Source organism: Morone saxatilis, unplaced genomic scaffold (assembly GCF_004916995.1).
Source record: "Morone saxatilis isolate NCDOM2014 unplaced genomic scaffold, NCSU_SB_2.0 Contig15, whole genome shotgun sequence".
Lineage (NCBI taxonomy): Eukaryota > Metazoa > Chordata > Actinopteri > Moronidae > Morone > Morone saxatilis.
Genome location: NW_023339707.1, coordinates 14,498,450 through 14,514,047, shown reverse-complemented (window position 1 = coordinate 14,514,047; position 15,598 = coordinate 14,498,450). Strand labels below are relative to the sequence as shown.

Here is a 15,598-nt window from a genome sequence, read left to right as displayed (position 1 = left end):
TATGTAATGTGCAAGCTTGAACTCCGCAGCGAAAAGGCTGCTTTGTGGGGAAGGAAATGTTGTTTGATGGTCAAAAACTAGACTGATGGACAAGACTTTATTGATAGGATTTGCTGTGCTTTTGGGACCAAGTCTTCTGAAAAAAGTGCAACATGACCTCAATATAGTCACTTTCTGTCTGTCTGTGACTGGTCAGAATTTGTTGTCAGTTAGAAATACAGGAGCCTGCATGAATGTTTCATGTCAGGCATTAAGAAGCAGAACAGAGTGCAACCTTGAGCTGCACTTTCTCTCTCCTGGAAAAGTTCATGGGTCAAAGTACCTTTAACAAGTTTACCAATGTAAATATTTATCCTGTATTTTTTCAATTTTCTCAAACTGTGCAAGTTCAACTCAAATTGAGAACAGCTCTAATATTGTGTGTCAACCAGTTGAGAAGATAATTATTTTTAAGTTCATTTTGGAATTACGCATGTAAATACAGATTTCTAAATGCTGAATAAATATTTTTAAATGCAGTGTTTACTTGTGACGTCTGACTGTAACTATAACACGCAATACACAAATTAAACACATTCAGTCATCTATTCTCAGGTCGGGCTGTTGGAAATGGCAACAGGTTGACTGAAGACAGTATAATACTTTTTCTGATGCAAGCTTAAAAGCTGATACCCTACTCCTCTACACATGCATCACAGGCATGGATATGTTTGTGGCAGCAAAAATGCTCATGCTGCAATGTTGGGGTAACTCTACACTGGGTAGTCCTGAAGCCTCTGCTGCATCGCACGCATAACTATCCTGTTAACCAAATATTCAGCTGTCCTTTAAGCTCAAGTGCAGAAAGAAGAAACGGACATGAAACTCATGCGACTAAACCTGGAAACCTACTTAATCACTGAGGATATCAAATACAATCGACTGCAAAGAAATATACAATAAATCACTTAATGATGTGATAAGTCAGTTTGAACGAGTTTCTAAAAGTAATTGTCATAAATGGCTACATGGGTCATTTTTATTCTTCACATGCTGCCTTTAAGCCATGCTTCAGTATTCTCACATCTCTAGCCCAGTATTTCTCATATTGTACATTAATACACTACAGCTAGTATAGTCATCACATTCCTTCGAAATGTATATCTACAACTACAGTATACGTTTGTACATAAACTACATATATAACTGTGATAGATGTATGCAGAGGGGATTCATTTTTATTCTGTTACAATGTATTTAAAGAGTTTTTTTTCCCTAATGTCGAGACTGCACATTCTGTGATAACTCACACCATTTTCACATGACATCTGATGAAAATATCAGCCTGTATAAATTACATTTGGTGGGGTATAGAGGTTGTACTGCAGCACTGGAAAGGACTGGAACTGTGTGGACTTACTGGTATATTTTCAGGGCTTGAAACCATGCAGCAAGCTGAGTATGTGACTATGTCCATGCATGTAATGGTGGATTCTGATGCTGAATTAAGAGATGTCTTTTATGATAAGAGATTTCACAAATTCGTAAAAATGGATAAAGCCCATATAAGCTACTAATCAGAATCAGAGACATACAGTATATCCAAAAATATTAAATCTGGAACATATATCAGTATAAAAAGACCTGTTTGTTTTTTTAATCAGTAACCCAGTAAACTACTTGGCAAAAGCTGCCGGAAGTGGCCATTTAGTATGCTGTCACATGACTGTATTTATTACTAATCTGTTCTTCTTGTGTCCGTTTTTGTGAAACTTTACCCATCATAAGGAAATAATTAGAAACTGATAATAATAATAATAGAAACATGAAAACATCTGGGATGAAATACGACACAGGAAACTGTTCAAAACTTTAAAAGCTTTATTAAACTTCAAACACCTACCTTCCTGAGAAGCCTGGAATGGTATTAAAATAAATTAACACACAGTCAACTACGAAAGGCTCGACTGTGTACACAGCGTCTTTTTACGTGTACAGTACTACGTCTCCAGATTTGCTCAAACAAATATAACAGCACAGCAACAGCTTTAGTTACACTAAACTGTCCCTAGTTCATCCTATTTTAACTCAGCAGAGCCTCTGAAGTGACAGTCTGACTCTGTTGTGTCACCTCACTCCTCAGAGTAAACACTGCCTACTGGCATCTCAACAGCCTGAAGTGGTAAGTAAGCTTTTGTTGTCTCCTCACTTGTGTCTCATTACACTGAAATGTAAAATGAAAAAAAAAAAAAAAAACTGAAAGCAGGGCTTAATGGCTTGATCATTTGGACATAACAGAAAAATCATTATATTAAGTCCTCAGAACAGATTTTTTTAGTACCAAGAAGCTTTTGAAATAGTTGGCAAAAAAACTGTTGCCTTCCCTACTTCAGCTCTCTTGGCAGAGACGACACAAGCTAAGTGCAACACTTTAAAACACAACAAGACAATAATGGCAAGTCGAGCCATATGTGCTACTCGTTGAATGTGTGTGACAATTAATTGCAGTCCAACTCTACAAACATATGTACAGTTTTGCTACGATCTTCTGCTACGTTCAGACAGCCTGTTGTTCAAAAATAGCTTGTTATCAAAGAAAGGCACGTTAAGAAGTTGCTTTACTGGTGTGGATTTGTTTTGACTATTGCAAACATTGTCATGACTACGACACTGTACAACTACTACAAGCCTCTGTCTACACACAGCATGTTATATAGTAACACATCAGCCACAAATAATGTACAACTACAAGAAAACTCACACATATTTACAAACTGGAGTCCTGACACTTGGAATAAACACTACAGAATGAACAGTGGCCTGATTTAACCTGAATAAAGGGAAGTGATTTGATGGTGGGCATGTCTTCTCAATCCTCTTATCTGTTGAGGCTGATGAGGTGAGGGGGATACAGGGGTTGGTTCTCAGTTTTGGTTTTGTTGTGGGTGGTGTACTTTTAAGGCACAGAGGGGAAAAAAGATGGAAGCGGGATGAGGTCAAAGGCCTGGCTTTCTCCTTGCCTATTCTCGATGACTGGCTATATGTTTAGCCTGTAAACATCTCCACATGATCTTTTTGACATGCCGTCAACAGAGACTCAAGGGTACTGTTACGTAAGAGAGCATAAATTAACAAGGAAAGGTTATAAAATGGTATTTATATCACCTGGTCACTTAAACAGAAGAGGAGCTTTTACTTTCTGACAAAGAGGGAATATGTTTTGTAGTTTAGCTGGTGGGGGGCTTTTTTTTGCAGTACCATACCAGTATGTCTGCAAGTTTTAGCTCCCTAACTACAAAGCATGTATACTCAACATTTTTGCTGACCATTGTCAAATGCAGGCTGTACAGTTGTAGATTTTTGGATGTGTTTTTCCAGCAGCTCCAGTAAGCGTTTCTATTCAAATCTGTTCGGTAGAAAAGTCTTCTTTTTATTTCTTACACACCAGCAAAATTATGACTAAAGACAAAAACGTGCAAACCACTGGTATAGTTGCTTACAGGAATAGTTAGACATTTTGGGAAATATATCTTTTTCCTGATAAGAATTAGATGAGAATATTGATACCACTCTCAAGCAGAACAGAACTAGGCTAGCTGTTTCCCCTGTTTCCAATCTGTCATATTTACCGTACAGACATGAGAGTGCTGTCAATCGTCTCATCTGACTCTCTGCAAGACAGTTATTAAGCATATTCCCCAAACTGTTGAACTAGTCCTTAAAGATAGCTGCAGACTATTTTCGTAGAGAGTAATCTTTGTTAATTGTACAGTTTACACTGTATTTGTATATGAGCAAGAGTGCTCGGGCTACATGATTCTCGAAACATTCACTGGCCATTCCCTCTCTTGACATCCCACTCTCATTCCACCAATCAGGATCCCCTATGAGTTTCCAGACAACCTTTCCTAAGGCTATGGTCTCACGTAACACAACATTGCTGTGCTTGTGTGTCTGTGCGCATTCGTGTGTGTGCACAGATAAGCAAACTCAGCTGCTTTCACCTCAGATTGCTCTCTCGGGCTACAGTTTCCCACAGCCAAGGGGTCAGTGTCAAGGCTGTGTGAAAAAGCATTGACACTTCTGCGACAGTATGCAGGTTAAAATTTCTAGTGGTAGCCAAAAGGCCATGGGGAAAAAACAACAACTATTTGACAGATTGTCAGGTCAACATCAGAAATCATACTGTTCCTGCTGGATATGAGAATGTTATGAAAGCTATAGTTTGCTACTTTGCTTGTGACCGCAAATAAATATATAAAAATTCTGAGAAAATAGTGGAAGATCAGGCCAGGAGAGCTGGGTCGAGCACCATAGTTTAAAGGAACTTTTTGAACACAGTTTATTTCCTGGGTCCCTGGATGAATGTTGGGCAGACATTTGATCTGAAGGCTATACAGTCTTTTGGGGCTGGGTACAGGAGCGGTGAGGGGTAGAGGACAAGGGTCCAGCTTAGATGACCTCTCTGCTGTTGCGAATGGCACAGCAGAGCACCATACTGAAGATCATCCCAATGATCTGTTGAGAGGAAAAAATATTTTAAATGAAATAATCCTCTCTCACAAAAAAGTGTGTATTTTCAACTCTTCTCAGATCCTGACTCACCATGACTCCAGCGATGCCGATGCCAACGTACCCAATGATGTAGAGTTTACTGTTAAAGAAGTCCTTGATGCCTGTCTCACAGTCCTGCAGACCCAAGATAAGAGGAGTCAAGAAGCATCAAGTTGTAGTGAACCATGATGATTTGTGTGGCAACATGACTCATTCATTAGACAACAAAGGAGCAGAATTTAATTTCCGCCCTGAGTCTGGAGCGGGTGACAGATCTTACCTTGGTATCAGGTTTGGGATCAGGACATGGGCTTGCTATGGTTCCACAGCAGTTCAGCTGAAAGTGGGAAGAAAAACATGATATGATGGAATCATAAAACAAATAGCTTTTAATATGCAAATTCTTCTGCATTAGGAACATTAAATATTTTGCTTTCAGGACAGGTGATGATAGACAGGAAAGATAGAGAGAGGGGGGACGACATGCCTACAGCCTACATGGGGCGTGCGCTCTACCAAGTGAGCTACATTTAAGTTTTTACTTACTACTTTCTGGTATGAGATGATCAATGTGCCGTTGTTGTTTTCATTGTAGGTTGTTGTGTAGAAGTTCTGAACGTCTTCGATAATCTGCGTGAGAGAAGACAAGTGAGTCATCACACTCATTGCACTCTCATTGCACAAATAAAGCTGTAAAACAACAAATGTACCTTGTCTTTGTTTATGAATCCAAAGACCCCTGCTGCCACCTCAGCGCCAAAGATGATCAACAGACAGGCAAAGAACTGTAAAAAAAATCACAAATGACAATGAATGTACGGTTCTTGTAAATAGGATACAGGTGAGGTCTATATATGTAAATTTTTTGCTTTTGTGTTTGTATGTGTTTATACTCACTGAACCCAGCAGGCATTGAGATTCCCGAACAGCTCCACAACAGCCAAAGAAACCAACCAACATCACCAGACTGCCAGCTCCTATCAGGATATACACACCTGGAGGAACAGGGAAGAAGAAAGTTATCACTTACATGCAGTAATGCAATGGTAAACAACAAAAAGGCAGGTAAATTAGACCTGTAGTCAAACAATCATCGGGATACCCTTTACTGTGATATATTCTATTAATCAAAATAATTAAGCTAAATTAACCGAAAAAAGGCTAAAAATGTGCATTTACTGTGCTTATGTGGTTTGATTCCCCACTACATCTCTGTTACAGTAACATGCTCAACTTCCCCCAGCTAGTTCATCTGGCAATTTTAATTTACAGCAGGGGGCAGCATAGAGCTTGGAATGTAAGTTGAAACAGTCACACACTAGGTTGCCAAACAGAGCTCAGACAGTGGCATTAACATTTCAGACTGTACTATTTCTGTGGTCAGCTGAGCAAATGGCAGCAAAGCGATCAATGCTTCGTCAGATCCCTTTTCTAAGGGGTGGTCCCGCTTTTATTATGCCTTTAATAGTGTCCTCGTATGAGATGGCTTGTAAAAAGCCTTCTTAGCAAGAGCTTGATTTGGGGGGGGGGCTCTGAGTGGGATGCTTAATTTCCTCTTAGATGCTGTGATCTCACATTAACCCTCTCATTCATTCATTCTCAAAAGGCACATCTTGCGTGCATCTGCAGGGAGGAATTCAACAACAGATTGGTTCCACCAGTGCACTTGTACAGGTGGGGTCTGTTGCTAGGCGACAGCTCTGCAGAGAACGGGGTAAGAGAGGACGTATCAGCCCCCAGGTGATGTGGGCTCAGGGGGGGAACGAGAGAGGAAGTTCAAAGGATCCCGGTGTTTCAACAAAAAGACTTGATGTGATACAATAATTGAGTTGGGTGTGTCCTTTCTTTTGTTTAGTTGGCAGGTTAAGGAGTCAAATGATCAGTTGGCATGCTGATCAGCTTTGAACTGGTGACAAGTGATACCGCTATGATTATTAAGTGAAAGAGGCGCTGATTCTGTAATTGATTTCAGGCAGAACACTGCGCTGGTTTTTCCTTTAGCACTTTAGTCTGAAGTTATTTTCATTTTCTAATAATACTTCATTTCAGCGTACGAAGAAAAGATAAGTTTTGTGTAGGCTTGATGCCATGGGAACGAGGCATAGCAACTGTTGAGCGCTCTCAGCTGTGTCTGTGGGGACATCGCTCTCACTGTCAAAGCCATGTGTAGCATTATAATCCCAGAGGACCTGACCAAAGCCACCAGTCCTCAGTCAAACCACATGGACATCTGACACACACACACAAACAGAGGCAGAAGTTATGAAATACCTTTACGGTATTATAGGCTTTTGTAAGAAAATAGTTCCTTGCAACATTTGTCTGCTATTACACAACCGTATATGTCCTAAACAGGCTTCAGATAAGCAAATAAAGTACCAATCAGAAGGAGAATAGTTTAGTCTGGAGATTGTTAAATAACTGACATTATCATAAGTGCCACACTGATTGTTGTGGGCAAAGAGTAGCAGAAGGTTAGTCTTAAATGGGACAGCTAAACACCTCTCTCCTCCTCTTTCCCATTCATTTCACGTCACGCCATCTTGTTTTTCCTTCAAATCTTGGATCCCCATCTGTTTCTATGATTGTCCTCTCCTATATGCCTATTTTACGGTCCTCACACTCAGTGTTCCCCCCCGTCTCTCCCGTTCTATCTGGGCAGGGTGACTTACTAATAGGTGGTGAGAGGCTGCTGGTTTCCCTTGTGCATTTACGCTCTATGTACAGCAGCAATTTCCTGTTATTCACACTCATCTCCGGTGTGAACGAAGCACACACACGCTTAAAAAAAAGGGAAAAAAAATTCTGACGTTTCTCTGTGTGTGGCAAACTTGGTATTGGGACATCCATCAAATTATGACACTCACACATTCACACACAGAGAAAGACTGACTTGCATTAAAGCACTTTTTTCCCCTTACACCCATTTCTGCGCATGTGTGGGCTTTTATATGTGTTTGTGTAGTGTGTATTTGTGTGTGTCTGTGCCTGGAGGGAAGCCTGTGGTAGGCATCCACTCTAACATAGAGACAAACATTTATTTACAAGCAAAGGGGGTTGTACTGAAACATGCAGATTAACAATTTTAAAGCTCCTCTCCAGACAGAGAATGGCAGAGATGAGAGTAATATGACTTTTTCATATGTATGTGGTACTAATGTGCACAGCGAATATTATATTACATTATTAGATTATCATAATAGATGATACATTCTACAGACTACTGAGGAATGTCACAATTTGCAAAATTCATTATTTGATTTGAGAAGACACAATGGTGTCTAGGATAATGTGCATACATTTGCATTTATTATGAGTCAGAATATAAGTCTAAGTACTGATACTTCAGAGTGGAATAGCTGAACTTTCCTTGACCCTTTTAGAGGGACACAAACGTGCACACATTTCTTGCAACAACAGCACTTACCTGTGGGGAATCGTTCAATATATGTATTGAAGCAATGGTCATGTGTTGTTGCACACCTACATGGCTGTGGAAATTAGCTGAGGCGTGCTGCGGTACTCACCAATGAAGAACGTGTCTGGCGCCTTATCACCATTGAGCAGAGAGACAGTTTCTGGGTCAAAGCGCAGCCACAGTCCGACTGCCAGAACAAAGGATCCCATCAACTGCAGAGAGAGAGAGAGAACATAAAGACTTGTAATTAGCTTTAGCTGCGTATGACTACTTATTTCAGAAGAAACAATCAAGGATCGATCGGATCATTGTACAACACAAGGTTGTAACAAAATTTAAGTGAGTTCCTTCATGCTACACATAGAAAAAAACAATGAAATTCATAGAATAACATACAAAGCTAAAGAAAAACTAATCAATACATTTTATACACTATACACTATTATACAATAGTCCATCTTCAGGGCCTGAGCGGCAACCGCTGCGGGGACCCTATTGAATTTTAAGGAATTATTTTTCTTCCAAAAGGATTTTTGGCGGCCACAACATGCCCAAAAACTCATGAAATTCTGCACAAAATTTACCGGTACATCCCCAATATAGGCACAAGCGACATGTATGAAAATTGGTTCACATGTGTATCATGACCAGACAATCAAAAAAGCCTCTTGGATCTATTACCCCAAACCCAGCAGGAAGTCGGCCATTTTGGATTTAGTAGCCATTTTTGTACTTCAACAAACTCTTCCCAGTGAATCAGAAGACCATGATGATGAAAAATTAGCAAAAGTTGTCACAGAAGGGCGTTTCCGTGGCCATCGCTGTGAAACAGGAAGATGTCATAAGTTCATTATACTTGCACCAAACTTCACGTGTGATAAGAGTCCTGCCAATATTCAATCACACTTATAGCGCCCCCTACTGGAAACAGGATGTAAGGCGTGTGTGGCAATCATGATCTGCTTTATGTTAAATTCTCAGTGTGGTTTACACATGACATGCATGAGACGACTGCAGCAATCCCAGACGCACACTGGCCTGATCATTGCTGCTTGCAGCTTTAATTTGAATTTGTGTCTGTGGGAATGTAAAAGAGCAGCAACAAAATAGTGACGATAATATGGTTTTAATCCTCCCATAAAAAGAAACTGACTGTGTTTGAGCACCAAGCATCACTGTTGTAAACACAGAGTCGGCCCCCTTGTCGGAACATGGTCCACCCATTGAGTGCTTGATCTGGGATTTTTAAAGATTTCAGGAAAAAATGCATGGAAAACTCTACCAAATAAAGGACCTCTGTAGACAAGTGGTCCACAGTCATGCTCTGTTGACACTCATATGTAGGTTTTAATTGTAACCGAACCCTAATTAAAACCAACTGTATTCCCTGACTCCCTCATGCTACTTTTTCCCCCTCTGGTTATGGATGCAATAATCATTAGATGTCATATGGTTGCAGACGATCATTATTTTGAAATATTCAGTCAGTGGCTATAAAGTAGAAAATCAATTACTTTTTGTGACGTATTTCATAATGAAACATGGTTTTCTTATCATTTATATCCTGGCTTTAGATCTGACAACATTGGTTTGAGTATTCATCACAAACACAATGCTCTTTTCATCTAAAGCACAACAGTGGAAGTGCATGTTTTTCAGGCCTTCGGAGGGCTTGTTCTTTTGGTCTCCCTAAATGTGATTTTCCACATAAATAAAGCAAATGTTGCTGTGGAGTTTCCACTCTGGCCCTCCACCCTTTGCACTTATGCAACTGAAGTATTATTTAGTAGTTAGTTTGGCTGATGTCAAAACAATATTATATATATATATATATATATATATATAATATCTGTTTGCATAATGGGCGAATCATATAAGTGTTCTAAACTAATAGATCCCAGCAGAATTTAACTTACGTAACTTTGAAACACCCCATGATTTCTGGCTTCCCAGTAGGGAGAAAATGACCCGCTTGGCTGTGGGCAGCAGTGTGGCACCTTGAGCTTTAACAGGCTCTCCTGTTTGTTTGGAAATGTGGTTACATGTTGCTCATATTTTCCTTCATCTAAACCACCATCAGTATACATCGACTGAAATCGTACCACCGGCATTACTCCTTGTCTGCTTTGGGGTGAACCGACTACAGCGAAAAACTTTTATTCTCTACATGATCAGAAGACCTAAATGCTTTTTTTTTTTTCCTGAGATCTGAGATGCTCTCAAGGCCAGAGACTGTGGTGGGTGATCAGCTGACAGATCAATACTGAGAGGTTTTAATGATTCCTGAGCCAGTGCCCCCTGAGGATAATCCAGTCTAAAAACCATCTGAGCTGAGCTTCAACAACAACAGTGTGTATGTGCGCAGAGAAATAAAATGATTTGTCTAAATGGAGAGTAATTTGGAGTGCTCGTCACATGGTCTCTCTGTGTCCTAGATCTCAGAATCTAGGTAGACCAGTGTTTGTGCGACTGTTTGTTTCTATGTCCTCAAGCTCTGTTAAGTGAGAGAGAAACAAATCCTGTTGCCAAGTTCAAGCGAAAACAAATCTGTAACAGATATCTACCTTAATTTTACTTGGTGACCTCTTGTTTACCAAATCTTCTCTGCCTTTGTCTGTTTCTGCAAATTCTCTGGTTTTACCTCTTTCATCCTCCTGTATCTCATCCTCGTCCTCACTGTCTACACTCCTCTCTTCCTCCACTCCAGGTCCACAGGTTATATTTTATGGTGTTGGTCTGAAGTATAGCCAGCAGCTCAGTTATAAAGCATCAGAATAGGACAGGTGTTGGGAAGCCGGCTTCCTCCCAAACTGAGGATTTAGTGTCATGTGTGGTGATGTATGGGACAGCTGAACTCTTGGGGTTTTAGGATTAGCAGGTCCAAAGTGATAAAGCACACTGAAGTGAAGGCTGTAGATGTGTAGACTTACTGACCCAAGCTGGATTAGTGTGGAGATGGGCTCTGGATCTATTTAACACTGGTATTTGTCGGAACACCTGATGGTGCAATGGTGTTGTTGGAGGTGTGAGGTGAGGACTGCTGCCCACTGAATCATGTGGATATACACACAGAGCTAAGAGCTGGTGTCGTCCCAAGCTAGATTGTGTCAATACTGTATGGAGGCGCAGGTGCTTGTTTCATAGTTGAAAATAACCTAGAGCTCAGACAAACCTCATTACTATTACGGCTACATTTGAAAGCCTTTTCCAAACCGGATACATAGACAGATACCGCACTGAAAGGAATTTTAGAGCAGGGGGGCTACATCTAACATTGCAGTCAGTAGCTGATGTGCTAAGTACAATCTCAACCCTGGCACTCATGAGCCTGACTATCCCAAAGGTCCCATTAACCCCACTACTTACATACCTCCCTGCTTTACCCCCCACCACTTTGTCTGCCATCATTACCCCATCTGACACCAGACACACCCCTCCCTTCACCCAACGCCACTACCTCCCCAATCTACACCCCCCTGCCCCCCTCAGTCCCTTGACTTATCTCCACGAATCCCCCTCCTCTACTCCACCTCATCCCGCCCGCTCCCTCCCAACCTCACCCAAAGGACAAAGAGCCACTGTCTCCCTGTGACTATACGCTTTGGCGCACAATAGGGGGAAGCAGACAGACACAATGAAAGAGGAATTGAAAGAAAAGGAAAATAGAGAACAAGTGCTTAGAGGACCCATCATCTTTTTTTCTTCAGACTATAGAAGCATTTTATTGAGAGACAAAGTTAAAACTCAAACATGTGTCCTACATATAGGTCCTGTATAGACTATGTCTCTGAAAGACAGATGGAAGTGAGAATAGCAGAGTTCCCCTGTGTCCTCTTTCTTTCCTAACATCTCAGAGGATAGTTTGTATGTCTGGATATTTCTAGACAGGGATGGAAAGCTCTCTGTCAAAGCTTTATTGAGGTTCTTTTACAGTGTAAGGCTTACTTTTTTAACAGTGTAGTTAAATTGTGTTTTTGTGAGGGGAATTTCCATGAGAACAGGGGCTAAACCGACACAGGGCTGTGGTCTGTGGCATTATCCACTTTTTATGTTAGACCTTATTTTAAGGGGAAAAAAATGACTTAATTTTAAATTAAAACAAAAGTAATATATGAAAACAAAAGAACTGTAAATTACTTCTCCAGCAGTAATTGGTGAGGGATTTGAGCTTGTCAAAAATAGTCTTTTGCCTGGCATTTGTTTGGGAAAACCAATGTAAGCGCACATTAAAAATGATGGACAGAAGGAAAGTGTAAATAGGAGTGAGATAATTATGGGTGGAGTAAATCCCATTGTACAATGCCACAGGGCAAGGGTGGGGGAGCGTAGTGGCACACATCAACCTCCACAACACAGACGAGTATGTTTGTAGGGCTTGAGCAATATTTAGTGTCAATATTGATTTTTGAAGTGCATGTTACCATAAATCTTCAAAAATTACGAAATGAGTTTTGCCAACACTTTCAAAGTCATAAAGCCCATCATATGGAATTATTCAAGATAACAATAACAGATAAAAACAGTGTTTATATGATATAATCTCCTACCCTCACTATTAACACAATATTTTAGTTTTGAACCAATTTGACCTAAATTTAAAATAAATAAATAAATAATAAAAATACATAGACAAGACGCTAGCCATACAATTTCTTTATTAGAAAAACCAACTATCTTTCAGAATTTAATATTTTGTGTTATCAAAAGCTTTTAGCCATGCCATTAAGTTAAGTTTTTCTAACCAAGATTGTCATCTTGTTCAGACTGGTGAATGTTTGGAATTGAAATCTTTATATTCTATGAATGTAGTGTTATTTATATAAATTATTGCATGGAAATGTGGCAATAGTTTGTAAATGTGAATGTAATGTCTTCACTTGTTTTCTTCTCTCTCTTTATTTATTTCTCTCCTGTGCTCTTTAAGTTTTAGTGAGGATAACCCCATTAAGTGGAATCATTTGTAAATCATCGCTTACACTATAGTTGAAAGTTATATTAGTACAATATTGTTTTTACCATGTAATGGCAACTATAGTGCAGGATGATAAAGGCTGCCATGTTCACTGCCATATCATGCTCCTAAAGAAGTGATTTAAACTAGCTAAAACAACAAAAAGAAATCTCTTCCATGTGGCATGTATTGTTAGTTGGATAGCAAATGGAGAAAAAACACTGGTTTTCAGGACAAAAAGCTTTAAAAATGGACAAAGACATTGTTTTTTATTGGACATGCACTACTAACTAACTAACTATTAAGTTAATTATTTTGTTATGTCAGATGTTTTTGATGATAAGGAAGTAGACTGGAGGAATATCTGTGGGAAAGACGCTCTGGGCTGCACCTTTGAAGCACATCACTATGAAGCAATGTTTGCCCCACACTGTTTACCTCACAGGCTTAATTTTTGACTAAATACGGCAGTCAGTGAAGTATAGCACACGAGCACAGGCCAGACAAGCCAGCAAGGTATTGAAGCTCTGTTGCAAGCTGTAGCATTTGCAGCTATCAGTGTAATATATACAAAAGCTTGGCCTGCATTATATTAATGACAGTTTAGTAATGGAGCCCTTCAAGAATCTCACTACATCACGATGCTGTGACATGAAGTCAGAGAGGTTTATAAACACAGAGCCACTTTGTAAGTGTTGATTGATGACCATGTTTTGTCAGATGAGGATGGTTATTAACTAAGTGTATTTGACACTTTTAATCATTCAGGTACAAAAAAATATAAAAAGGTGTTTAAAGTGTATGAGTGTCAGTATGTCTCACATCTGTTGACTACATTCACAGCCTGTCCAACACAAGAGCATGTCTCTACTCTACTGTCCACTCAGGGCTCATGGGGGGATTTAAAGGGAAACTTCCCCTCCTCCACCCACTTTCATCACACACACTCATCATTTCTCACTCCACCATCAGCACAACAGGGGGGCTGATTATGAACCGTTTATTTGAAGCAGTGCAGGAAATTTGCATAGCGTGCATGCTTTGAGTCCCCAAAAAGTGGAGGAGCGTTCGTTTAGGCGTTTCTGGTTCAGTATGACTTGTAACGCGCACAGACAGCACAGATTCACAGATTCACAGAATAACCCGTTATCCTCATACTGATCTATTTCCTATCTTTATCTGGGTCAAGTTCAGGCCAACTGTCCCTCTTTTGCCATGTGAGCGCGCACACACGCACATGAATATCCCTCTCAATCTCCCAATGACCCTTTTCTCTCCTATCACATTTGCTGTCTTCATTTCTCTATTTTCCTGTCTCTCCACCTGTCTGTCACCTCTCTCATCTTCACCTCTTTCTCTCTCTCTTCATGTGTCCACACTCAGTTGTATTCAAAATGAGATTTCAGCAACAGCCACACCCATCCTGGATGTGGGGAAGTAGCGATAGAACAACTTAATGGTGGGACTGACGGGGCCACTGTGTTTAGGGCTCCGGCAGGCTCTGCTGCTTAGCCAGGCAGGAGCAGCAGACTGAAGTTATGCTATTGTCCCGCTGTCACAATGGATCCATTCACGCTGCACTCAGCGCCTGATCCACTCCACAGATGCTTGTTGGAAAATCTCTCTCTCTCTCTCTCTCTCTCTCTCTCAACTCACACAAAGGAACATCCCCTTTGAGGAGTGAGAATGGTGACACACATAAGCCTAAGTTTGCTTATACACACACACACACACAAAGATTATCCACCAACTTCTTACAGACAATTAGTGTGTTCATTTATAACATGCACTGTGAATGGAATTTAACAAGGATTGTGTGCAAAGCATGTGTGCAGGACACATACACACAGACATACACACACCTTTCACATCCACCTGACAGTTTGTCTTGGGTAAAGTGACTCTCTTGTGTCTCCTTCTGAGTGCCCAAGTGCTGCTTTTTAAAAATGTACAAGTGGAGGCAGTTGGGGCACCAGGGTGGGTGTAACTTCACTTTATCAATCAGCTCTGCGCCGTTTGTTAATGAAGCTGTGGCGCACGGAGCCAACTGCTGAGTTTGTTTTCCATGTTGTCTCTCAATCTTTCTCTCTCTCTTCCTCACTCTCTGTCTTTTCATTCAGTCCTTCCTTTCAAAAACAGGCTTCCCCGGGAAAAAGGGGGCGGGTTTTTCCTCTGTGGAAAATCTGATTTGAGCCCGGTGAGCCAAAAACTAAAAAACCTCTCTGAATGTCACCCTTTCCGCGCCACGCACAGAGTAAACCCCACGCCGGACGGCAACTAAATAAAGCACACAAGAGTCCGACAAGAGGATGAATGCAAGAACCATAAACAATCTCAGCATCATTACTAAAAAATAAACACGTGGGATGTGAAAGTCAGCTGTGTGGAGTGAGTAGTCCGCGCCGCTGCACTTGCTACGCGTTCATTTACGCTCAACTTCGCATCCCATCCCCACACAAGCACAACGCCGAACATGCACTTACCCAGAATATAAAGTTGAACACGAACAAAAGGTATTTCACGCATTTCATTCCTCCTTCCACCTTCCCCATCTCGGCTGGATGTCTTCGTGTTTTGCCTTTATCCCCGCAAAATGCTCTGACGCTTGTATTGGACCCGCACACTGTGACAATAACGGTCTGTCCCGGTTACAACACTTGAGCATCAGGAAGCGCCGTCTCTCTCTCTCTCTCTCT

General features: G+C 40.7%; 1 protein-coding gene across 1 annotated transcript; it reads right to left on the bottom strand.

Moving 5' to 3' along the window:
• Positions 1-2,157: 2,157 nt before the first annotated feature.
• On the bottom strand, positions 2,158-15,592 carry LOC118324106 (tetraspanin-2-like). The gene is made up of 8 exons (XM_035656252.1): positions 15,386-15,592; positions 8,061-8,163; positions 5,431-5,528; positions 5,244-5,318; positions 5,080-5,163; positions 4,814-4,870; positions 4,585-4,668; positions 2,158-4,497 (listed from the first exon to the last, which is right to left on the bottom strand). The coding sequence occupies exons 1-8, from the start codon at positions 15,452-15,454 to the stop codon at positions 4,432-4,434; spliced, it is 636 nt and encodes a 211-aa protein (XP_035512145.1). The 5' UTR covers positions 15,455-15,592; the 3' UTR covers positions 2,158-4,431.
• Positions 15,593-15,598: the final 6 nt, after the last annotated feature.